General features: G+C 33.2%; 1 protein-coding gene across 18 annotated transcripts in view; it reads right to left on the bottom strand.

The window, feature by feature from the left end:
• Positions 1 to 23401, bottom strand: part of GPHN (gephyrin) — a 645091-nt gene that overhangs the window by 271011 nt on the left and 350679 nt on the right. For all 18 annotated transcript variants that reach the window (XM_040477426.1, XM_040477422.1, XM_040477423.1 and 15 more), the window contains one exon: positions 14012 to 14106. In XM_040477426.1, coding sequence (XP_040333360.1) covers positions 14012 to 14106 — 95 coding nt within the window. The remainder of the gene's footprint in view (positions 1 to 14011; positions 14107 to 23401) is intronic.

The raw sequence follows: 23401 nt of genomic DNA, 5'->3' as shown, positions 1-23401 counted from the left end.
AAGGCACCATCAATTATCAGGATCTAATTGACATAGAATAGTCACCTGACCAAACAATCTATATTCTTCTCCAGTGCTCATGGAACATTTACCATGAGAGATTATAACCAAAACCATAAAAATAAACCTCAACAAGTTTAAAATAATTGAAATCATACAATGTGTTTTCTGATAACAGAATCAAATTAGAAATCAATAACAGAAAGATAATAGGAAAATTCCCATACACTTTGAACCTAAACCAAGTTTATAAATTTCTAGGTAACCAATGGAGCAAAGAAGTCTTAAAGGAATGAAAAAAAAATACTGCAGTGATTAAAAATGAAGAGACAACATATCAGAATTTGTGGGATGCACCTAAAACAATGCTTCTAATACATTAAAAAAGAGGTAAGTCTCAAATCAATATAAGCTCCCACCTCAAGGACTGTATACAGCAAAATAAACCCAAAATAAGATAAACAATGAAATCATAAAGATAAGAGCAGAGGCCAATGAAATTTGAATATGGAAAAATAATAGAAAAAACCAATGAAACAAAAAGCCCAATCTTTGAAATAATCAATAAAACTGAAATATCTTAAGCAAGACTGAGAAAGAAAAAGAAGACAAATTACCAATATACAAATGAAATAAAAATATTAGTACAGACAATGAAGACAAACACATAACAATAAGGAGATACTAGGAAAGTACTACATACATAAAACTTAGATGAAATGGGAGAATTCCATGAAAAGTACAAAATGCCACATTCAATCAAAAATAAAATAATTTGAGTAGGTTTATAACTTTTAGGGAAATTGAATCTACAGTGAAAACACTCTAGAAAAATAAATCTCCAGGCCATATGGTTTCACTGGTAAATTTTACAAAGTGTTCAAAGAGAAATTAATATAAATTCTACATAAACAAACTCTTCCAGAGAAAAGAAGGAGGAACGCTTTATTTACTACTTTTTATGAAGCTAATATACTTTGATAAGTAAATACAGATACAGTAAAAAAAAACCTGTAGAATAGTATCTTTTATGAATATATATGTAAAAATTCTTACCAAAATATTAGCAAACAGATTTCAGCAATATATAAAAAGAATGGAAAAAAATGATATGACATAACCTAATGGAGATTATTCTAAGAATGCAAGACTGGTTCTATACGTAAAGAGGTCAATCAATATAATCTACCATACAGACAGAAAAAATAGATCACATAATTTATTAATTTATGTACAAAAGCATATCAATATTCATTCATGGTAACAACTCTTCAGAAAAATTTGGAATAGAGACAAACTTTCTCAGACTTTAAAGCTTTTATAAAAAAGCCTACAAATCACATTATACTAATTGATGAAGGACTGAAAGCTTTTCCTGTAAGATCAGGAAAAAGTCAAGGATGTCCATTCTCATCATGGCTACTGAACACAGTGGTGTAAATTCTAGTCAGTACAACTGACAAGAGAAAAGAAAGAATCAAGGCAGGCAGATCAGAAAGGAAGCAATAAAACTGCTCCTATTTACAGATCACATGATGAAAGACTCTTAAAACAAAACAAAAAATACCCTCTTAGATCGCACTAGTATTTAATCAAGGCTGCAGTACATAAGATCAGTATACAAATTATATTTCTACAAAGAACAAACTGGTGGTTGCCAGAGGGTAGCAGAGTATGGGGATGAATGAAATGGGTGAAGGGGATTGGGAGGTACAAGTTTCAAGCTATTGCAATGAATAAGTCCCAGAGATGAAAGGTACAGTATAAGGAATACATAATTGTTGTATGGTAACAGATGGTAGCTACACTTGTGATGAGCATAGAATAATGTATAAAGTTGTTGAATCATTATATTGTATACTTGAAAGTGATGTAATATTGCATGTCAACTATACTTAAATTAAAAAAAATTAAAACAAAATACTGTTTACAGATATCTTGTGTCCAGTACTTCATGTTAGAAGCTTGAAAATTGTCACTCCATCCTACTAACAAGTAAAAGCCTGAACAGACTGAAAAATCAACTCTTTTTGAATCTGTAAGAGAGGGGAGACACAGGGCAAACTGCTGTCTCCATGACTGGAGAGGCCAACAAGCAAATACAGGAAGTTCTGGCTTACCACAGTAGAGAATTGCAAGGGAAACAGCTGCAAGAAATAGTGCTGAGGTGGGAAAACCTGAGTTATTAATGAATTGCTGGATGCTCAGTATGGACAAGCGGAGTTTAAAAATTCTAGGAGGACCTAGTCATAGGGGACCCTCCAAAATATTGTGAGATTTACCTCCAGGAGCATAACCAGGTTCCTATAGTAGATACGGAAGAAAAATCCTTGTACTTCCAGCAAGGGGAGAAGAAAGGAACCATTTTGAAACACTGTTAGCACTCTGTTCTTCTTAACAAGGCGTGCCTTCAGAGGTAACTAGTTAACCAGAGCATAATCTGCTGGGATATTATCAGAGACTAACTGACCTGGAAGACACAATATACCCCACTCCTGCTCCCTCTAGCCATGCTGTCCCACCTAAGGTTGGGGGGTGGTGGTGAGAAAAAAAACTACAAACACTTGTGAGGTACAAAGTCCAGAGGCAATGGTTCACTAAAGTACAGAGACCTGATGTAGGGATACAGAACACTTTCCCTCTTCCCAAATTTCATCACCATATTACTAAAGGCCTATTTAAAACAGTTCCTTTTATGTGAAAAATGGGGCAACCTCTTGTATTGTTGGTGGGAATGCAAATTGGTGCAGCCACTCTGGGAAACAATATGGAGGTTCCTCAAAAAGTTAAAAATAGAACTACACTATGATCCAGGAATCACTACTACGTTATTTATGCAAAGAATACAAAAATACTAATTTAAAAGGATACATACCCCTGCAATGTTTATACCATCATTATCTACAAATTAGCCAAATTATAGACACAGCCCAAATGTCCAATGATTGATGAAAGGATAAAAAAGATGTGTTTACACACACACACACACACACACACACACACACACACACACACACACAAATATTACTCAGCCATTAAAAAGAATGCCATCTTGACCTTTGCAATGATATGGATGGAAATAGAGTATCATGCTAAGTGAAATGTCAGAGAAAAATACCATATGATTTCACTCATATGAGGAATGTAAGAAACAAAACAAATGAGTCTGAGGGAGAAAAAGAGAAAGGCAAACCAAGAAACAGATTCTTAACTATAGAGAGCAAAATGATGGTTACCAGAGAGGAGGTGGGTAGGGGAATGGGTCAAATGGGTGATGGGAATTAAGGAAGGCACTTGTGATGAGCTCCAGGTATTGTATGTAAGTGTTGAATCACTAAATTGTACAACTGAAACAAGTATTTCACTGTATATTAACTGGAATTTAAATAAAACCTTAAAAAATAATCTAAAGAAACCAAACAAGTTCCTTTTACCTAGTACACAATGTCTGGCTACCAAGAAAAAATTACAAGGCATACTAAAAGGTAAAAACACAATTTTTAAGTGAAAGAGCAAACATCAGAACCAGGTATGGCAAGGATGTTGGAATTATCAGACCAGGAATTTAAAATAAGATTAATATGTGAAGGGCTATAATGGATATAACCCATGCTATTAACTAGATAGCATGCAAGAACAGATGGGCAATATAAGCAGAAAGATAGAATCCAATGAAAGAATGAAAAAGAAATGCATAAAAAAAATTGAACAGTAATGATGAATGCCTTTGATGGGCTCATAGCTGAGAAAAGAATTTCTGAACTAGAGGATATATTAATAGAACTTTTGAAAACTGCAAAGCAAAAAGAACACAGACTGAAAACAAAACAAAATATCCAAGAACTGTGGGACAACTAAAGAAGGTATAACATGTGTGTAATGGGAATACTAGAAGAAGAAAAGAAGAAATACTTAAAACATGCCTGAGAATTTCCCCCAAATTAATGTCAGACACCAAAATAGTCAGAGAACTCCAAACAGGATAAATGCAAAAACAAAAAACAAAAAAACCCTCAAACTATACCTACACATATAATTTCAAATTATAGAAAATCAAAGAGAAAGAATCCTAAAAGTCAGAGGAAAAACAAAACCTTTATGTAAAGAGAAACAAAGATAAGAATTAACCTGACTTTTGCTCAGAAACCATGCAAGCAAGATAAAAGTGGAGAGAAATATTTAAAGTGTTGAGAGAAAAGAACAACCAACTTAGAATTCTGTACACTGTGAAGTTATCCTTTTAGCAGTGCAGGAGAAATAAAGGCTTCTCAAATAAAAATTGAAGGTATTTGTTGACAGTAGATCTGCCTTGCAAGATATGTTAAAAGAAGTTGTCTAGAGAAAAGGTAAATGATATAGGTCCTTACACAGAGCATAAAAGAAGGAATAATGAAAGTAAAATAAAAACTTACTTTTCTTATTCTTAATTGATCTAACATATAATAGTTTGTTCAAAATGATAAGATCAACAGTATATTCATTATATATGCTTATGTATATATTTTATGTGTATATGTATCCTTATGTATATAAGTGAAATGAATGACAGCAGTTATACAAAGGATGGGAGGAAGGAAGGAATTAGGATAATTTTGTTATTACAAGGTGTAATTATAAGGTATTCCATTTGAAAGTGGACTTGGTTAGTTGTAAGTGTATATTGTAAACTCTAGGGCAACCACTAAAAAAAGTAAAACAAGAAGTATAATTGATATGCTAAGAAAGGAGAAAAAACAGAATCATATATATGGCTCAATTAAAACAAACAAATGGCAGAAAAAGTGAAAGATAAAAATAGGAACAAAGAATGGCAACAAATAGAAAACAGTATTGAATATGGGAGACATTAATCCAACTATATTAATAATCACTTTGCATGTCGATGGTCTAAATGCAAAATTAAAAGACAGAGAGTGTCAGAGTGGATTAAAAACACAACCCCACTATATGTTGTTTACAAGAGACCCCCTTTAAACATATAAATATAGATTAAAAGTAAAGGGATATATATAGAAAAACCTATCATGCTAACATTTATAATAATAATAATAATAATAATAGTAATAATAATAATAATAAAGCAGGAGTAACTATATTAGTTTGAGACAGAGCAGACTTCAAAGCCAGGACAGTTGCCAGTGCTAAAGAAGGACATTTATAATGATAAAGGGGTCAATTCTCCAAAAAAACATGTTTTTAACAAGCGGTCACCTAACAACAGAGCATCAAACTATGTGAGGCAAAGACTAAAAACTACAAAGAGAAGAAATTAAGCCCACTATCACAGTTGCAGACTTCAAAACCCCTATTTCAGAAATGGACACATACAACAGGCAGAAAATCAGTAAAGACATACCTAAACTCAACAACTCCATCAAACACTGGGTATAATCGACATCTATAGACTACTTCATCCAACAATGACAGAATACACATTCTTCTCAAGCTCATGTGAGACATTCACCAAGGTAGACCACTTTCTGGGCCATGAAACACACCTTAAAAAATTTAAAAAGGATACAAATTCTACAGTGTCTACTCTCAGACCACAGTGGAATTAAACAGCACACTTTGAAATAATGCTTGAGTCAAAAAAAAAAAAAAAAAAAAAAAAGAAAAGAAAAGAAAAGAAATAACACTTCAAGGGAGAAATATCCAAGAGAAATTTTGAAATATTTTGAACTAAACAAAAATGAAAGGGAGTAAGGGAATTGGCAAAATAGCTGAAGAGAATTAAGAAATACAAATTTCTAGTTATAAAATAAGTCACAAAGATGAAAAGTAAAAAAAAAAAATAGGGAGAGAGAAATTTCAAACTTTGAAATGCAGAGAAAACAGGGTTTAGAAGGAAATTTATAGCCTTGAACACTAAAAATAAAGATCTTAAATCAATCATCTGCATTTACACCTTAAGAAAAATAGAAAAATAGAGGCGCCTGGGGCGCCTGGGTGGCTCAGTGGATAAAGCGTCTGACTTTGGCTCAGGTCATAACCTCATGGCTTGTGGGTTCGAGACCCATATTGGGGTTCATGTTGACAGCTCAGAGCCTGGAGCCTGCTTCAGATTCTGTTTCCCTCTCTCTCTGAACCTCCCCCACTCACACTCTGTCTCACTCTTCCTCAAAAATAGATGAACATTAAAAAAAATTAAGAAAAAGAAAATAGAATAAAAGCAAAATAATTCAGAGTAAGCAGAAGAGAAATAACAAAAATTAGAGCAGAAATCAGTGAAACTGAAAATTGGCAATCAACAGAGAAAATCTCCAAAACCAAAACCAGTTCTTTGAAATGATAAATAAAACCAATAAGCCTCTAGCCAGGCTAAGTAAGTAAAAAAAAAAAAAAAAAAAAGAGAGAATACACAAATTATTAATATTAGAAATAAAAGAGAGGATATCACTACAGTTTCTATGCACACTAAAAAGATAATAAAAGAATACTTACAACAACTCCACACTCATAAATTTGATAACCTGGATGAAATGAACCATTATATTAAAGATGCAATCTGCTAAATTTCACATAAGAAGAAACAGACAATCTAGATAGGCCTATTCTATTAAAGAAGTTGAATCACTAATTAATAATCTTCTAGGGGTGCCTGGGTGGCTCAGTCGGTTGAGCGTCCGACTTCGGCTCAGATCATGATCTCACAGTTTGTGAGTTCAAGCCCTGTGTTGGGCTCTGTGCTGACAGCTCGGAGCCTGGAGCCTTCTTTGGATTCTGTGTCTCCCTCTCTCTCTGCCTCCAACCCACTCGTGTTCTGTCTCCGTCTCTCTCAAAAATAAATGAACATTAAAAAAAAATCTTCTAAACAGGAGGCACCAGGTTTGGATATATTCAATAGTGCATTCTACCAAACCTTTAAGGAAGAAATTACCCCAATTCTCTACAATCTTTTAAAGAAGATAGAGACCGAGGGAATACTTCCAAACTCATTCTATGAGGCTAGCTAGTATTAGTCTAATACCAGCCAAGCAAAGACATTAGAAGAAAAAACCTATACACAATATCTGCAAAAATCCTCAACAAAATATTAGCAAATTGAATCCAACAGTGTTAAAAAAAAATATACACCATGACCAAATAGGATTAATCCCAAGTATGCAAGGCAGGTTCACCATTTCAAAATCAATTAATATAATCCATCAATCACATCAACAGGCAAAAATAGAAAAGTCACATGAGCATATCAATAGATGCAGAACAAACATTTGACAAAATCCTACACCCACTGTGATAAAAACCCAGTAAGCTGGAATAGAGGGGCATGAGGGAAACATCCTCAATTTGATAAAAAATATCCACAAAAACATACATCCAATACATTTCTCAATGGTGAAAATTCAAAGCTTGCTTAGTAGGATCAAGTATGATATCCTCTCTCACCACTCCTTTTCAACACTACCTGACATTTTTAGCTACTGCAATAGGACAAGAAAAGGAAATAAAGGTATTCAAATTGGGAAGGAAGAAACAAAACTACCTTTCTTTATATATGACATGGTCATCTAAGTAAAACATCTGAAAGAGTCAAGAAAAAAACTTCTGGAACTAAGAAGTATTATGGCAAGGTTACAGAATACAAAGTTAAAATACAAAAGTCAAACATTTTCCTATATATCAGCAATAAACAACTGAAACTGAAATGAAAAATATATCAGTTACATTAGCAGCCCCCCAAATGAAAAACTTATATACATCTAACAAAAGCTATCAGACTGAGTGAAATCAATGAAGAATTAAATAAAGTTCCTATTCCATGTTTATACATAAGAAAAGTAAATATCATCAGGATGTCAGTTCTTCCCAGTTTGATCTATAGATTCAATGGCAATCTAAATAAAAATCCCAGCAAGTTGTTTTATGGATATTTACAGACTGATTCTACATTCTCTATGGAGAGACAAAGGATCCCAAATAGTCAACACAATATTGAAGCAGAATAAAGTTAGCAGACTTATACATATGGACTCTGATTCCCTTCTATAAAGTTATAGCTAGTGTGGTACTGGTGAAGGAACAGCAAATAGATGAATGGAACAGAATAGAGAACCCAGAAATGTAGAAACACATAAATATAGTAAATTGATCTTTGATAAAGGAGCAAAAGCAATACAACGGAGCAAAGATAGTCTTTTCAATAAATAGACTGGACATGTACATGGAACAACTGGACATGTACATGTGAAAAAAATGAATCCACACATAGACTTTACATCTTTCTCAAAAATTAACTCAAAATGGATCATAGAACAAAATGGAATATACAAAACTAGAGAACTACAGGATAACACAGGAGAAAACATAGATGAGTTGGGTATGATTAGATACAATGCTAGGGGTACAATCCGTAAAGGAAATAATTGGCAAACTGGACTTCATTAAAATTAAAAATTCTGCACTATGAAAAACAATGTCTAGAAAAGACAAGTCAGAGAATGGAAAAAATATTTGCAAAGGACACATCTGATAAAGAAATATTAATCAAAATGTACAAAGAAACCTTTAAACTCAACAATAATAAAACAAACAACCCAAAAAATGGGCCAAAGACCTTAAAAGACAACTCATTACAGAAGATATACAGATGGTAAATATTCATATGAAAAAATGTTCAACATCATATGTCATCAGAGAAATGCAAATTAAAGCAATAATTAGATAACACTACACATCTATTAGAATGGCCAAAACTTGGGGAACCTGGCTGGCTCAGTTAGTGGAGCACGCCACTCTTGATCTCGGGGTTGTGGGTTTGAGTCCCACATTGTGTGCAGAGATTATCTAAAAAAAATCTTAAAAAAGAAAAAAAAGAATGGCTGAAATTCTGAACTCTGACAACACCAAATACTGTTGAGGACACAGAACAACAGGAAATTGCATTCATTGCTGGTGAGAATGAAAAATGATGTAGCCACTTTGGAAGACATCACAGTTTCTCAGACAATCCAGCAATTCTGCTCTTTGATATTTACCCAAGTAGTTGAAAATTTATTCACTATAAATTTATTCACCAAAATTTCACACAAAAATCTGCACATGGATGTTTACAGCAGCTTTGTTCATAACCGCCAAAACTTGGAAGCAACCAGATGACCTTCAGTAAGTGAATGGATAAATAAATGGTACATCCAGACAATGGAATATCACTCAGTGTTAAAAAGAAATGAGCTATTAAGTCATGAAAAGACACAAAGGAAGCTTAAATGCATATTATTTAGCAAAAGAAGCTAATCTAGAGAGGCTACATACTATATGATTCCAGCTAGATGACATACTGGAAAAGTCAAAACAATGGAGACAGGAAAAAGGTCAGTGGTTGCCAGGTACTGAAAAGGAAAGAGGGATGAATAGGCAGAGCACAAAGGATTTTTAGGACAGTGAAATTCTCTGTATGATACCATAAAGATGAATATATGTCAGTATACATTTGCCAAACACATAGGATGTACACTACCAAAAGGAAACCATAATGTGAATGTAACAAATCACTCATACATTGTTGGTGGGGATATAAAATGGTACAGTTATTGTGGATAATAATTTGGCAGTTTATCATAAAAGTAAACACATAACTGCTATATGACCCAGCAACTGTATTCTGGGTATGTATCCCAGAAAAACAGAAATTTCTGTTAATAAAACCTGTAAACAAAATTCAGAGTAACTTTGTTCATAAAAGCCAAACCTGGAAATGACCCAGATGTCCTTCAATAGAAAAATGGTAGAACAAACTATGATACATCAATTCCAGGGAATAATACTCAGCAATAAAAACCAATGGACTGTTGATTCATGTAACAATCGTTTGAGTCTCTAGGGAATTATGCTGAATGGAAAAAAACAATCAAAAAGGTTACATACTACATGATTCTACTTAGTTAAATTCTCAAGATGGCAAAATAGAGAAATGGAGGACAGATTAGTGGTTGTCAAAGATTTGGACAGAAAGGCTGGGTAGGAGATAGGTAGGTATGGCAAAAGAAAGACAACGGGAGAATCCTTGTGGTGATGGAATTGTTCTTTATCTTCACTGCATCAATGTTAATATGCTGATTTTAATTTTGTGCTAGTTTTACAAATTGTTCCCATTGGGGAAAACCTGATAAAGGTGCATGGCATTTCTAAGCAGTATTTCTTACAGTTGCATGCCAATCTACAATTAGCTTAAATAATTCCACCAAACATTTAAAGAAAAACAGACACCATTCCTCCTCAAACTCTTCCAAAAAACAGAAGAAAAGGGACTTCCTAACTAATTCTATGAGGCCAGCATTGCCTTAATATCAAAGCCCGACAAAGAACAAGATAAGAAAACTACAGGCCAGTGTCCCTTATGAACATTGATGTAAAGATCTTCAACAAATACTAGCAAAACAAATTCAGCAGTGTATTAAAAGGGTTATACACCATGACCAAGTGGAATTTATCCCTAGAATGCAAGGATGGTTCGGCATATGAAAAGCAATCAAGGTAATATACCACAGTTGTAAGATAAAGGAGAAAAACATTTAAATGTTTGGTAGAATTCTCCAGTGAAGACATCTGATACAGCCATTTTATATGTAGACAGGTTCTTGATTACTGATTGAATCTAACTTGTTACAGATCTATTTGGATTTTCTATTTTTTTCTGATTCAATCTGCATAGGGTTTGTGTTTATAGGAATTTGTCCATTTCATCTAGGTTATCCAATTTACTGGCATACAATGGTTAATAGTACTCTCTTATAGTACTTATTTCTATAGAATTGGTAGTAATGTCCCCATTTTTGTTTCTGAGTTTAGTAATTTGAGTCTTGTCTCTTTTTTTTCTTAGCCAATATAAGCTAAAAATTTTCAATTTTGTCCATCTTTTCAAAGAGTCAGTATTTGGTTTAGTTGATTTCTATATTGTCATTACATTTTCTATTTTATTTATCTCTGTCTTAATCTTTATTATTTTCTTCCTTCTGCTAGCTTTGGGTTTAATTTGTTCTTTTTCTAGTTAAGTTGTAATGTTATGTAGTTGTTTTTGAGATCTTCCTTTTTTTTTTTTTTTCAACGTTTATTTATTTTTGGGACAGAGAGAGACAGAGCATGAACGGGCGAGGGGCAGAGAGAGAAGGAGACACAGAATCGGAAACAGGCTCCAGGCTCTGAGCCATCAGCCCAGAGCCCGACGCGGGGCTCGAACTCACGGACCGTGAGATCGTGACCTGGTTGAAGTCGGACGCTTAACCGACTGCGCCACCCAGGCGCCCCTTCCTTTTTTTTAAATGTAAGCTTTTCCAGCTATAGCTTTCCCTGTTAGCCTTGCTTTCTCTGAATCACTTAAGTTTTGGTAGGAAACATAGAGCCAGAAGACAGTGGAATAATGTTTTTTTTATAGTGCTGAAAGAAAATAACTGTTGATCCAGAATTCTACATCTAGTGAAAATATCCTTCAAGAATGAAGGTAGAATGACGATATTTCTAGATGAAATAACTACTATGAAGAAAAGCTACTGAAGGCGTTGTCATGCTCTCAACCAATAAAACACCACAGCAGTGATCAACACTTAAATAAGACTTATTATGAATCAGTTGTTGTTCTAAGCACTTTATATGGATTCAATCCAAAAAGGTTGTTACTATTAACATGTTCATATACACATGAGAAAATGAAAACAAAAAAGATGTTAAGTAGCTAGTAAGTAGTAGAGTCAGAACTGAACCCAAGCAGTGTGGCTTCAGAGATGATGCTCTTAACTATTACTTGATACTATCTTGTAACTAACTTGTTATAAATTACAAGTTGTATAACTTGAGTTTATTTAGTTAATCAAATAGATAAAAACCATTTTAAGCAGATTTAGAAATTTAGAAAATTATTTTTATTTAATGCTGTTTTCTAGAGATGAAAAAATAGGAAGGCAAGGCAACAACTTGTATTACTTTACCTTGAAAAAAATTATATAGAATGAGCATGAAACACTGATTTATCAACAATAATCATAATAATAAACATTCTTTGAGTACTTACTATGTGTCAGAAGTTGTTTTGGGGTCTGAGGATGTAAAAATGAATGTGATAAAGCTCCTGTTCTTAAGGATTTTATACAAATTAGGTAATACAGTCAAATAAGTATATAATTACAATATAGCATGTGCTATAACAGAAGCATGTACAAAGCCCAAAGTACATACAAGGTAACAATGATATAAGAAAGGAAACATCAATATAATCATGGCTGTTTTAAGACAGTAATATTTTTAAAAGGCCTTGAAAAAAGGCCTTGCTCACAAAAAATGAACAGTTAGGAAAATATTCCACAATTTTTTATGCATGATACACACAGACTACTATCTCTGTTTTAAACTTGTAAATAAACTCTCCATTAAATAAGCAATGAACAGAAAGAAAAGCAAGTAGAATCTGTTACCATCCTGTGTAATTATTTTAATTTTCAAAGCCTTCAGCATAAAGACGATAGACTTCTTCCAAAGTACTTAGAATCACCTCCTGCTGATTAAATTTCTACTCACTCAATAGTCCAGTGCTCAGGAATTATGTGGATTCAGAAGGTAGAAGAGGAATTAATCCAGAAAAATCTTTCAATAAGACGGAAAGTGATATTTCTATACTGGATAAAAAAAGCTATATTGAACTTAAAGAGTTACCTTAACAGTTGCAAAGAACAAGTTCTCCAAGTAAACTCTGGGATCCTTAAGGTGAGGATTATGCCTTATTTTTCTTTCTATCCTTAGTATCCCTAATGGTTAATACAGGGCTTGGCAAATAGAGCATTATTATTTCTGCTCAATTAGATTTTTATTATAAAAGAATCAACAAGAGGTGAAGTTTAATTTTTTCTTGACCATATTCCTTGTATGCCAACAAAATGTTCTTTTATGTCCAAAGGCCACTGCTTAATTCCACAGAGAAAAGGGATCAAATGTGACCCTTGACCTCAGAAATGTAGATATGGTTAAAAAAAGAACAGCTTAAAAGAATCAATGCAAATTCCTTAAAGATCAGCATGGACTTTTAAATTTACAATTTCTACATGCTACTATAATTCTTTTTTGCTCTTACTGAAATTAAATGTTATAGTACATGTCACAGCAAAGAGAATATAGTAACTAATGACCCATTCACATTTCCCTGTAGCTGTGCTTCAAGTGACTGCCATTAATGGGATAGAAACCCTGTCTAAGTAACAGAAAGGACATTATGATTCATATTCCATGTGTTACCATTACATAGATATATTTAGTTTTGTATTCATATTGTACACAGGATGAATAAATGGCTATACATGATGATTATCAATCCCTAAATTATAATGTTGTAGTGTATTTTTAGATTGCTCAGAGATCAACTGTCTATTAATCAATGTCAACCTATTAAGTCAACAGGTTCTCACTAAGTTGATACTTCTGTCTTTAACTTAAATGATGTATGCTGTCCTCATTAAAGAAAATTTTAATCTAAGTTACTAAAACAATAACAAATAACTAAAACATCAGAGAGAAAGGATGTCAACATCTATGTCAGCAAAGGCACAGTTTTAAATATACTAACTTAAAACACTAATAATATTAATTTAGCTTTTTATGACCACACATAAATATGCCTATTTAAAAATTTCTAACATATGAGAATAACTTACTGAAAAAAAAATTCTGTTTACGGTTATTAAATTAGCATTTAATGACAATTAATGAATATTAATTGATGATTACAAATAATCACATACAAAAATAATTTTACATCTTAATAAACTGCACTCTTCTCTGGGTCAGGATTGACAACTTTTAGCATAATCTAATATTTTCTAAAAGTTTAAAGATAATATGTGAAAAAAAAACTTGAAGGAAACTGGTTAAGATTTATCTAGACAGGATACTAAGACTCTTAACTCTGGAGGGAAAAAGGGAGCAAATTTAAGTGTTATTGGCTAAAGTTTCTCATATTAATCAGACTATTGTAGTGATTAGTGGTATGGAATTAATTTTCTTTGCAACATGTTGGTGACTTTCTTACCTAGAGAGCATGCCCAGAGGTGTAACATTAAGTGATCCCATCAGCATTGCCAGGGCCATCCCTGGCGCTTCCCGTTCTATTACTTCTTTTGTGGCCTGTAATTAAAGATTAAATAGCAAACTGAGTGAAATAAGCCAAAAAGAAGGAATGCAGAGTAGTAAAGTTAACTTAAAAATAATGATAAATCATGCTTTCTATAAACCATACTCTGTATTTTCCCAAACATTGTATTTATTGAGACTCAGTTCTTTGGGACCTCTGAATAAAAGCTGACGACCAGGACATCCAGGGAACTTTTATATATTAGCAGACCTTTCTTATTTCTTATAATTCAGAGGTATTTGATGCAAGTCTCATCTAAAAACCTAAATTTCAAAATGAAATCTCAGATTGTTATAATAGCTCAATGATTTTCACAGTGCAAGAAATCTGGGTATTTTTCTTTGTCTATTACACATGAAATAATTAATCCCTAAAACCTGAGATCATTTTGTTTCTGTCCTAGCTCTATGATTTTATGATACAATTAAAAGGAACTCAGGAAGTACCAAGTTAACTTTCTCATGTTTTGGGTAGAAGAAAAACTAAATTTACCATCTTTCATATTTTCAATATAAATTATCTTAGTATTTTTAAAAACAATTAATGGAGTGATAGGTTTTAACTATACAATAGATGTTTTAAGATAGGGCATTTTTAAGACTGTGTAGTTAAACCTGAAGTGAATTAGACAGGAAAATTTCACTTTCTAAAGGTCAAAGTAGATACATATTTATCATATTGTGATGGTAAAGATATGTTTAACGCTCAAAGTTGGGAGTGAAATAAATGACTAAATGTATTCTTAATCCTGTTTCTACATATGAAGTAATTTAAAGTAATTGGGAGCAATACAGGAATAAAGTTTGCAAAATAAACTATTCCAGTACAGAAGAAGAAAGGCAAATGAAATAAAAGATAAATTATGGAGGAATATAGAGAAAGATTAATTTTTTAATATTTTATTAGAAGTAGAGGGACAGTACTAAATCAGATTGTAGCTCCGGCAAAATTTAGGTCAAGGACTTGGCAAAATAATTGAACTGTATCAGGTATCCCAGCATATGTCCACTGAATCCCAGCATAACGTGATATCTAACAATGGCAGAAATTTTAAAGGAAAATTAACACTACCATAATGTCTTTCAATAAAACCTGCCTTAAAAATAGAGGGCCAGCAGGCAGGAGAAAAGGAAATTCTTAAATTCCTAAGTTTGGGAGTTAATTACTTTTATTTAAATATATAGTTAAAATAATGCCAAGCTAGCATTATCCAGAATCTCTCCTTGGTTTTCCAAACTCAGCTTTCTAGTATGATTCTGAGGTCTCCTGAGAAGAAACACTATTTCCATGTGATAAACTGCTTTATTGATGTTTGTAACCTTTACTTAGAGACTGTAAATCTTAGAGTCTTAAAAATCAAGTATGTCATATTACTGAGAACAATCTTAAAAGAATTCTTTGGACAGGGCTAACATTTACTTCATCATCTGCTTGAAAAAGTCACATAAACAGTGTTCAACATTTAATGAATTTGGGATCCATATAAAGATGATGTACTCCAAAGTATAGTAGCATACATTATTTAAGGACAAAGGAAGAAAATATTAAAAAAGCTGAGAAGTCTTTCACTTAAACAGATACCTCAAAAACATTTATCCATCCACGCAACAAATATTTATTAAGCATCTAATATGCCCTAGGTAGTATTCTAGAATTGATGTTACAGTAGTGAATAAAACAAACTTCTAAGAGTGTGTAAATTCACCGTCACCTACCACATGAAAAACCTGATTGACAAATTTTAAATGAGAACTATCTACAAGAGATGTAATTCACTAATTTTTATAGATTCTCTAAAATAAGCCACTGGATTTGGCTGGACCACAGTGGTCTACCTACAATGCTTCTTCTCACTGTTCTAAGAATTGTTTTACTATATGCAACTGGATCCAATGAAATGGCTCAGTGAAACTCGGATTTATATTAGGAAGTATTTAAGGCCATCGTATACCACTTTGCACTGTGATCCTCTTTAGGAGGAGCTATATGAGAAACTTTCTCTCAAGTGTCATACTTAGGAATGGGTACTCCCCTGGGCTACCAGTTTTTGTTTGTTTGTTTGTTTTTAATTATAATGCTTATGAATCAGTTACCCTTGAGAAGAGTCAAATCTGTGTATCCTTTTTAGTAGAGGACACAACCTAATTTCATCTTATTTTTCCTTTCCTTATTTTCCCACATTTATTCTATTAAAAGGTCTATTTTTGTTTCATGTATTTGGGCAAACCATCCTAAATATCTTTTCAGAGTATTAATAAATATATGGATGATGAATGGATGGATGAATAAACGTATTCCTTACACAGAGGTCTTCATCTTTTTCTAAATGTAATTTAGGGAGGACAATTAAAGGTGAAGCCGTCTAGATAATCTGGGCCTCCAGACACAAATTTTACTTGTTTTAGAACATAAAAGAAAAACAGATACTTTGGTGATGCCACTAAAAGGCACTGGTGTCTACAGTGGTGAGTGCAGAAGTGTCACACTCTTTCTAGGACTAAACACAAACCAGCATTTTTGATTGGATACATACATTTTTTATCATTCTCTTGTTGAACAAAAATGAAACCAATGAAAAGAATGATAACAATATTAACTTCTGAATTCTTTGAAGGATGCGTATATATATATACACACATATATATGCATACATACACACAAGATATTTCTAAATAACACACAGAACAGTCCTTTTTTTACATCTATATCAAATATTATCTTTTCCATAAAACATTAGAGCCCTTCTATTTCCTTTGTATTTTCTCTTCCTCTAAAGCAGTTTAGTATAGCAGAAAGATCACCATCTGTGAAGTCAGACAGTGACACAACAGTTACAGTTCATGAGAGTAAGAGCTGGATGTATTGCAGCACCTAGGACAGTGCTCAACATATAGTATGTGTACTCAATAAATATTTGTTGAATAAAAGAATGAATAAATGAACCAATATAGGTTTGAAACCCAGCTTTATCACATAGTTGCTCTGTGAATTAGAACAAAATATTTAACCTCTTGGAGCTTCAGTGTACTTATGAATAAAATGGAGATAATAATGAAACATACCTACATCTTAGGAGAACTAAATGATACAAGTCAATAACCTAGCATAGAATAGGCATTCAATACATGGTAATTCTCTTTGTGCCTCTTCTTTCTAATCCACCTTACTTCCTTGCAGTTTTGATTGATTATACCAGTTAGAAAATAGGAAACATACAAAAATCCAGAAATGAAACCTAGAAACAGTGGTTGAGAAGCAAAGATGAGGGGAAAGAGAATGGAGAGCAAGAACCTAAATGTAAGAACACTGGCAAGTGGGAGGCAGGGAGCAGAATACTGAAATACTGGATCTAAAAGGAACAAGCAGCCAAATGAAGTGGGAGTTGGAAGGTGGACAACAGGGCAAGAGCCGGGTAAAAACATCTATAAACCATAAATGAAAAGGTACAAGAAGGTGGCAAAGAGCAATGGAATAAAACTTAATTTAGAGGAAATGAGAAAATTGTGTCTAAATTAGTAGATCATAGAAACAGAAGAATGGTTTTAATAAGTGTAGCTTTATCTGTGCCTGTTAATGAGTAGGTAACAAGCATTCATTATCAATAGGCTATTCATAATGAGTGGCAAAAAAGAATGCCATTAAAAGTTTGAAAATTTTAAATTAAATTGTTTCTAACTTTCTTATACATTATCTTTGTTTCCTTGAGCAGTAGGAGAAGTTTATATTCCTACTTCACATATAACCTTTTCTGAACTAGTGGAGTCCAAAATAATGAGGTTTAATTGGATTTAGCCACTCTCTTTAAATAAAACATTTCATATTTAACTTCTTAATACTTTCTAAACTATGAAAGTTGCTAAATACTTTCTAAACTATGAAACCACCTAGGGAAAACCACTTATTGTGATCTTTTTATCAAAGACACTTTTAAGACACATTAAAGTCAGAAAGTGCTTCATAGACTGTTCAAGTTGCAAAAAAAGGGTGTTATAAACAATAATTTTATAGCTCCGAGAACTTGCCAATGAAATTCAGATCCATTTTAATTTCACAGGAAAAACAATATCAAAAAATGTTATTGCTAACGGGCCATGTGGTTTAAATATGTACAGGACACATATTAGCTAAATGTAAATGTGCAGAAATTCCTTTTACTCATGGTGACTGTGAAAAACCACTTAGTATAGTGCTTTTCTTTATTTTTCTAGACATATTTTTATCAACAGAGCATAACCTATGTATTAATATCTATATGACTGTAATTTGACTATATAGATTTAACAAAATTTCCTAAGAATTACTGCAGTGCCCTCTGCTGATTAAATAGTCTTAAATAACAAAGAGTATCTTTAAAACTTTTTTTTTTTTTTTTTAACGTTTATTTATTTATTTTGAGAGAGAGACAGCGCGAAGCCCTATGTGGAGCTTGGACCCACGAGCCATGAGATCATGACCTGAGCCGAACGAAACCAAGTGTTGGCACCTCAAAATCTGCATTTCTCACTAGTTACTGGTTATGCTTGTGATGCTGGTCAAAGGACCAACTTTGAAGAACACGTTACAGATGGAAGGAATGCGGTAGATTAATGATAATGTGTACCACCTGATCTAATTTTCATGCTCACCTTGTATTCAACTTTGTAAAGTAGACTGAAATAAATATGAGGAGGCTTCATCAGAGCAAAATATAGACCTACTGAGAAGATAAATTAGGTAATAAATAGGCAGTTTAATGACAGCCAATTAAATTTACCCTACTTTATCAATTAAAGGGTAAACACATTAATTTTATTTTACACTTTAAAAAAGGGTTATAATAAACTAACAATTCAGAGTCTGCCTCTGTAAGTATCGTATGGCACACAGAAGCTATCTTTTAATATATATTTTTTTCCTTAAGACTACACATGATGGATAAAACTTGTACACGACTAACTCCTAGATATTCAAGAAGGAGCACCAGCTACAAATCTACTCCTTTCTCCTTTCATTTAAGAGACAGAGCATAATGGAAGCAAGAGGGACATTATTCTAAAGGCAGCCTTGAATTTATTCTAATTGATTAAAATATTCACTTGCATAGTTTAATTTTTTATTAGTTGCCTATACCTTTCAACCAATCATAACAAATCAGTGTATCATAACATGTGACTAAGTGGTTAAAAGCTACTGTTACAAAGGAGAAACTGCAACCAGGGAATGAAGGTACTTATCTGAGTTTTATTTGGAAGAAATGATCTTATTTATATACTTCTTTAACTCAAGAGTTTTTAGACTTCTTAAATATTTACATTTTCTTCCACTCCTGGAAGAGTGGAGATAATCTCATTTTGTTTTTCAGTTAAAGTTGTACAATGTTTAAGTAAGATCTGAGCATGATGAAAGATCAAAGGAGACAAAAAGCACACAAGAGTAAAAATTTAAGTACCACAGCAATGTCATCTTCCATCCCAATGAAGTGAGTATAAGATGCCAACAGCCCCACAGTTCAACTCAGTTCTCATTAAGTGTCACCAAGTTAACATATCACCAAGGTTTAAAGATAAGTATTTCTTATAACATGGCTCCCTAAAGCAAGCTAACCAGTTTATCTAGCTCAACAAAAGGATTTATTTTAACATTAGAGTAAAAATCAGTTTCTGGGCTACTGAGACTGTCTTCATCATGGGTAATTAAAGAATTTCCAAGTATTATTTTATGAAAAATCTCACCTTGTCTGCTAACATTTAGATTCCAACCAAGTTGTTAACCAATTTGAGAGTATATAGCAAATACTTCTTAACTTTACTTTTCTCTTTCCACAGTGAGTTATTTTTTCACATTAATTTCCTCCTTTAAACATTAACTTGATAATCAAATTATCAAACAAAAATCAGGGAACTCAGATGATAAAATTATTTTTATAAGAGATTTTCATGAGAATACTTATCTTCATATTCCACTTATATAAATAGCACTACTTCACATCTCATTGCAGGAAAAGGTGAAAGACTAGTGATACTTCTATGCATTATTAGTATTTTTATATCTGTAATATACATTTATTCACTTTTGGCATTATGTAAAAGACAATATATGTTTTTAAATTTAAAAACAATTTTTTAATGTTTATTTTTGAGAGAGAGAGAGAGAAAGAGAGAATGAGCAGGGGAGGGTCAGAGAGAGAGGGAGACACAATCCTAAGCAGGCTCCAGGCTCTGAGCTGTCAGCACAGAGCCTGATGCTGGGCTTGAAGCCACGAACCATGAGATCATGACCTGAGCCGAAGTCGGACACTCAACCGACTGAGCCACCCAGGGGCCCAAGAAAATAAAGTTCTTTATGGTAGATACATAGTACATATGTCTTTCAATCTATATAGAAAAAAAAAAAAATGTTACTCATTCATGCTCCTTTCCAAAAGCTGATTGTGTACATAAGGGAAGATATCCTGTTTCTCAAATCTGAAGAAAAATGAAGTTGAAAGATGATACAATTTGGGGCGCCTGGGTGGTGCAGTCGGTTGAGCGTCCGACTTCAGCCAGGTCACGATCTCGCGGTCCGTGAGTTCGAGCCCCGCGTCAGGCTCTGGGCTGATGGCTCAGAGCCTGGACCCTGTTTCCGATTCTGTGTCTCCCTCTCTCTCTGCCCCTCCCCCGTTCATGCTCTGTCTCTCTCTGTCCCAAAAATAAATAAATGTTGAAAAAAAAATTTAAAAAAAAAAAAAAAGAAAGATGATACAATTTATAATTGTACTATAAGGGGGCTGTCTGGTTACTAAACAGGTGAGAATATAGCCCAGTCTCTGTATTCCACCTACTCTGGAGTTGTTTTTTGTTTGTTTGTTTTTTTAATGTGGTTAGAAGTGTACAATTTAAACAGAAACATAACAGCTGCCTAAAAAAAATCTATACATTGAATTTCCACTTTACTAATGATCATACATAATTACTTGGTATCCCTAAAGCAGTGCAAGTTTTAATATTTATATCACAGTGTAACTTTAGGCTGTCCTTACACATCTTAATTGAGAATAAAAGAAACAAGCTCCTACTTTAGACCTATATGTACTGTTTGCAAATGGCTCACTGCCAATTGATTTTAGACAGTCTCAAACTTTGCTCTTTTGCCCTAAGGTATGATAATTCTCACTGTGGACTCTTTATAAAGTATCTACATTACGAACACATAATTATCATGTTTAAATTTCTCTTTCTACAAAATTAGGTTCTCACAAAAATAGTCACATGGGATAAAGTGAGAGGAACAAGACACAGGTGAAGTCAAGGAACTGGGATAAGTGGAAGAACTGCTGAGAAGAGAGAGAAAACAGGTAAAAACAGTTCCTTTCTGTTTTAATTATCATTATAAAGTGTTGTATTTTGTCATCTCATACCACCCTCAATTTTAAAATTAGAAGCCAACTGGGAAAGAAGAAAATGAGTAAGTCCTTCCTAAAAACAGACTAATCCAATATTTCTGTTATTTTGAGATAAACTTAACTAAGTTCCATTAGTAAATAGGAGAGAAAAATGTGTACACGTAAGTATTTGGAGCCTATGGCATGCTAGAGCTTGAATTAAACAAACTGCTCTACAGGTTTGCTCATCTAAAGATTGATTTTAAAGCTACTAACCTCTCATTTTATGATCGTCTCACTTTTTATTCATCACCTATAACCTAAGAGTCCTTCATTATTCACATAATAAGTGAATATCAGCTTATGTTTTTATTTTTATGCCTCTGGAAATTTATCTCTCAGGTTTCCATTTTTAAAAAGGGGTCATGATGTTTGTTACTCTTCTTATAAAACTAAAGTATTAACACTATAAAGTATTTTTAGCTAACTAAAAGGATGTCACAATATAATGCTAGTTATGATAACATACTCTACATTTAATTTATAATGCTCTGAAAAAAGCTTATTTCTCTACTACATTGGAGAGTTAAACATGAATATCATTTAACCACATAATTCAATAGTAGAAATATTCACATCAGAAGTTTTTATTTATGTGCTTTTACAAAACACCTACAGATATTCTCTATTTAAATAGTTAACATATTCCTATATTACATAATACAGAAGAGATTTATTACTTCTCTTTTGGTAAAATTCTATAACTAATCCAAAGCCACAGGGTAAATCAGTAGAAAACCTCAGAAAGGAACTCATACCTGTAGACTCCAATTCTGAACTTAATCCATTAATCATTATTATATGCTTTCAGTTTATAAGACATTGCACCCTATTCAGACTTAGGATTTTTTTCCTTTGCTTAAATACAATAAAACATATAAAATACTTAGTATCATTCCTAATACATATCAAGTGCTTAACAAATGTTGGATACAATTATTTGTACTAAGACAAAATCTGAAGTCATCTATGTTGTATAAGTCGTTGCTATAGTCAAAGCAATTGTGAAAACTGAACAGTTCTATCAGAAACAGTGTAGAACAGAAGCTAGGAGATGAATATGTCTGTTTGTAATGTGTTTGAATGATCATAAGATGTCTGACAAATGCAACATGCCAGCAACAATCTTTAAAACTTAATGAAGAATTGGGGTGCCTGGATGGTTCGGTCGGTTGAGTGTCTGACTTCAGCTCAGGTCATGATCTCGTGATCTGTGAGTTCGAGCCTGGCGTCGGGCTCTGTGCTGACAGCTCAGAGCCTGGAGCCTGCTTCGGATACTGTGTCTCCCTCTCTCTCTGCCCCTCTCCCGCTCATGCTCTGTCTCTCTCTGTCAAAAATAAATACACATTAAAAAAATTAAAAAAAAAACTTAATGAAGAATTCTCAGAGCAGTGGTTTTGAGGACACCAATTACCAGAAAGATAGCCTTGGACACTACCATAAATCTTTGGGAAAAGAATGTGCAAAGACTGAAAATATCCTTTGAAGGAAAAAGAACTAACAGCATCTCCTGATTTATGCTTTCACCCAAGTCCAATAGAAAACAGTAATGTAATTATGTACCTAAGCAAAGATGAAAAACTATGTCAGTAAATTTTATTAACTTAAATTTCACCAACGATCACACACTAAAACTTAAAGCTGTAAAAACAGTAGCTGTCAGGACAGGAATAAGACTCAGGATGGTGTAAAATAGGGTAACACAAAGAGGCAATGTTCCATTCACTTCAAGTTAATGTTATGCTGCTCATCTTAAACACAGGGGTCTAAACATACTCATTTTATTATCTATCTATTTCTTTATTTTAGAGAGAGTGCGACAGGGGAGAGGGGCAGAGGGAGTGAGAGAGAGAATTCCAAGCAGGCTCCATGCATGGAGCCTGACGCAT

The sequence above is a fragment of the Herpailurus yagouaroundi genome, unplaced genomic scaffold (genome assembly GCF_014898765.1).
Source record: "Herpailurus yagouaroundi ecotype Mexico unplaced genomic scaffold, PumYag 141, whole genome shotgun sequence".
Classification (NCBI taxonomy): domain Eukaryota; kingdom Metazoa; phylum Chordata; class Mammalia; order Carnivora; family Felidae; genus Herpailurus; species Herpailurus yagouaroundi.
The sequence above is the reverse complement of the archived record's forward strand: the minus strand, read 5'-3'. Positions and strand labels throughout refer to the sequence as shown.